General features: G+C 35.7%; 1 protein-coding gene across 1 annotated transcript in view; it reads right to left on the bottom strand.

Moving 5' to 3' along the window:
* The window catches only part of B3GNTL1 (UDP-GlcNAc:betaGal beta-1,3-N-acetylglucosaminyltransferase like 1), a 136,809-nt gene that overhangs the window by 18,395 nt on the left and 114,414 nt on the right, over positions 1–4,000 (bottom strand). Inside the window, exon 9 of the mRNA XM_015810214.1 lies at positions 2,626–2,761. Within this exon, the coding sequence (XP_015665700.1) occupies positions 2,626–2,761 (136 nt within the window). The remainder of the gene's footprint in view (positions 1–2,625; positions 2,762–4,000) is intronic.

The following is a 4,000-nucleotide window of genomic DNA, read 5'->3' as shown; positions in this document are numbered from 1 at the left end:
AATCAGTGGAATGACTTGCCTCCAGAAGTTGTGGTTCTCCATCACTGGAGGTCTTTAGGAAGAGATGGGACAGTTATTTGTCTGTCATGGTATAGGGTCTCCAGCTTGAGCAGGGGGTTGGACTAGAAGATCTCCAAAGTCACTTCCAACTCTGTTAGTCTGTGTTCTATATTTCTACTAGATCCTGGATTTTTCTAATAATTTAATACTCTGCTGATATTCTAGCTAAAAAGCTACAAGGAAAGCATTCTCTTAATATCAGTCTAGTAAATCAGAGGTCCCCAACCTTTGGGGCACCAGGGACCGGTGCCGTGGAGAAAGGTTTTTCAATGGATCAGAGGGGGTGTGGTTTTGCGTACTGCCTGCATCCCGCGAATGGGGCTTTGCTTGTTTGTGTAGCCCGGTTGCTGGCATGCTGCAGACTGGTGCCAGTCCATGGACTGGTGCCGGTCTACAGACTGAGTGTTGGGGACCCCTGTAGTAAATCATGATCAAACACATTCTCTTGAAATCAGCCATAACTGAGAAAAGTGAGGGAGGCACAAACATCTTTTCTCAGATTGTTACAAAATAACACTCTGTACTGACTGAGTTAATATTTCCAGTTCTTTTTTCAATTGCCTAGCAAGGCAAAAAAGAAACAACTTTAATTGCAACCTTGATATTCTGGCCCACAATGTTGCCAAAGCAAATGTTATGGAAAGGTCAGCTTAGATGACATGATGGCAGTGTTCCAATATCTAAGGGTTTACCGCAAAGAAGAGGGAGTCAAGCTAATCTCCAAAGCACCTGAAGGCAGAACAAGAAGCAATAGATGGAAACTAGTCAAGGAGAGAAGCAACCTAGAACTAAGGAGAAATTTCCTGACAGTAGGAACAATAAGTGGAACAACCTGTCTCCAGAAGTTGTGAATGCTCCAACACTGGAAGTTTTTAAGAAGAGACTGGACAACCATTTGTCTGAAATGATATAGGATTTCCTGCCTAAGCAGGGGGTTGAACTAGATAGAAGACCTCCAAGGTCCCTTCCAACTCTGTTATTCTTTTCTGTTCTGTTCTGCCCTACTACATAGATAAATACCCTTAGACATAAGACAGTGCTATGGGAATTAGGTGTTTAGCAGAGTGACAGCATGGGGGAAGAAACTATCTTTGTGTCTAGTTGTTTTGGCACGCAATGTTCTATAGCAGCATCTTGAGGGGAGAAATTGAAACAGTTTATGTCCAGGATGTGAGGGGTCTGTAGATATTTTCTCAACCCTCTTTCTGCTTCATGAAATATAAGATCCTCAATGGAAGGCAGGTTGCAATTGTTTTTTTCTATAGTCCTAACTATCCACTGAAGTCTGTACTTGTACTGTTTGGTGGGTGTACCAAACCAGATAGTTATAAAACTGTCTGTATTGTTATAAAACTGATCAGGAATCACTATATCTGCTGAAAATCAGGTTAAGAAAACTGCTTCGATTCATACTGATGACCATATTCAACTGATCAGGGAAAAGCTTCACAAATAATGAACTGGAAAGGAAACCTCAGGGACTGATTGCTGTTTTTCATTTCTGAAGTCTCTTTTCCTTGACTGAAGTCTGAAACCCTAGCCTATGGCCCACCACTGTGAAACAATTTCATCACATGATAAACGAAAGCATTCAGGGGATTTTACAAAGCATATTGCCCAACAATGGAAGAGAACGATGACATTTCCATAGCAACAAACAATTTTGCAAACTGCACTCCAGTGATTAAGATGACTCAACAGCCTGTCAGCTGTAAAAGAAATAATCATCTGCATATGTCCAGCAGTCAAGCTTCTTTTATGGACAATAATCTGTTTACTATTTTATTTACAGTTAAAGAAGGTGGTCTTAAACTATTCAACAAGATTCATAAATCTGCGTTTGTATGCAACACTTATGGAGTGTAAGACAAAATGCTAATCGAACCACAGTTTTTATTTTCTAAAAAAAAAAAGAGGACAATGATCTTTTCTTTGCAAAAACATTATATCTCATCATCTGAACGGTAGCTATTTTGAACCACCTTTGATATATATTAAGGTAGGATAGAAATCTCTCTATATATATCTATTTCTTAACAAATTCCCTTCCATACACTGCCTTGGGACATACCAGTAGCTTTCAAGGGCTATTATTTATAAGTTAACTTCTATAGCATAGAGCTAACACAATAAAGTATGGAATAAATAAAATCTAGTAACAGCCCTTTTTCTCAATTCACAAGTCACTATTTTTCTCAAAGCAGATGAAGCAATAAGTGAAACAAATGACAAATAATATATAGTGTTACAGCATTACAGTTTTCCCATGCTCTACAGATGTTCCTTTTAAACTATTTTCTGGACAATATTTGGCTAGTAATAACCAGCCAGCATATTCAGTAATCTAATTTATTATCAGAATAAATTTTGTATTCAACACTCTAAAATTCTTTTCTGTATGTGTATTTGTATTGTAATATATATCATATATGGGCAAAACGGAACATTTTGAAATAAAAATGAATGATCATACTAAATAGATTGGAAATGGTTTTGAAAATAGGTCAGCAAGAACGAGTGTTTATTGAAGTGATGCCTACTTATAAAATATTTGTTCAAACTTACTTTGTTCTGATTAGCTGGAGATAAACTTCTAAAAAGTTTTCTGCCCTGTTTGCCAGCATTCCAAATGGTGAAGGATGTCCAATTACTAAGAATTCTCTCCTCTAGAAACAAGACTCGGTGTGTCCAGATGGTTTCCCTGAGCATTGTACAAAACAAAGAAAAAAATAAGATTCAACATTATTTTGACACAGTGCAGTCCAAAAAAGGCTCAATTAGAAAACATGTTAGGTAGGAGGACTTAGGAAGAAATATTCTGCTGTGCTATTAAATGTAGTATGAGTGGATAAGTAGCACTCTTAAAATGTATCTCGAGAAATTTTCAGATCATGCTGTTTTGAATGTAATTTTGCAATAAAAAACATACATACATACTATGTATGTGTGTGTTGTGTATGTATATATATGTGCATGTATATTCTTATGTCTATCTGTATATCGCCCAGATAAAATATTTGTATACTGCATTTACTTGCTTTTACAAGTAAAACAGATGGTCAAGCAGTAAGTGGAACAACTTAAACTTTGCCTTCCCAAAATTTGAAAATTAAGGAATTAGGCAGGTTTATTTTTTCACTTAATGTATTTGTCATCATACTGTTTAGATGAACACTGAAGACTACTTGCTTGCTACTTGCTATGTTTTTAATTGTATTTCCTTTTTTGTTTCTATTTTATCATACGAAGATACGGTCAGAAGCATAATCAATGAAGTGTTTTTTACATTTACATCACTTTACAGGATTATCAGTTAAAAAGGTAAATAGATACAGCCCTATTACACCTGTAAAAAACATTGTCACCTGAGTAGCTGAGCAGGCTTCCCCAATGTATCACTTTTTGATATTTGACAAATTGTTTGTAATGTTCAATAAACAAAACAGCATAATTTTTCACATTTGACAGTCTTAAATCTCAGTAGCATGGCAATATTTATAATCAATATTCTCAGCACTTTTGCATGACAATTAAAATTAGTTTCTCTTTCTTGCTACAAACACTTGAAAGATACACAGAGATCTCTTTACCTAAATAAAACACTGACAATGTAAAAGCCAAAAACAACATGCAGGACATTAGAAAGTTCATTAGTGAAGTTATGACCTTGATACTACTGTTAAATTCTAAGTTTAATAGTAAATTCCACAAACCAGCAGATGTCTTTTTATTCAAGTGCGTTTTTATTCAAGTATGTTTTTATGTCTGAACTTTCAAAATAAAATTCCATTAGGTCATATATAAATATAAGATAACATAAGCAAATGCTTAGACCTATCTGAAATGTTGAATCCATATGGTTTTGGAGCTGTAACAAGGAAACATCTGCAAAGGCAGAGAATAGGCCAGGATTATCCATTTTAACTACCCCCAACAAATT

The sequence above is a fragment of the Protobothrops mucrosquamatus genome, unplaced genomic scaffold (assembly GCF_001527695.2).
Source record: "Protobothrops mucrosquamatus isolate PMUCROS unplaced genomic scaffold, P.Mucros_1.0 scaffold_36, whole genome shotgun sequence".
Lineage (NCBI taxonomy): Eukaryota > Metazoa > Chordata > Lepidosauria > Squamata > Viperidae > Protobothrops > Protobothrops mucrosquamatus.
Note: the sequence above shows the minus strand (reverse complement) of the source record. Positions and strands in the feature narration are given on the sequence as shown.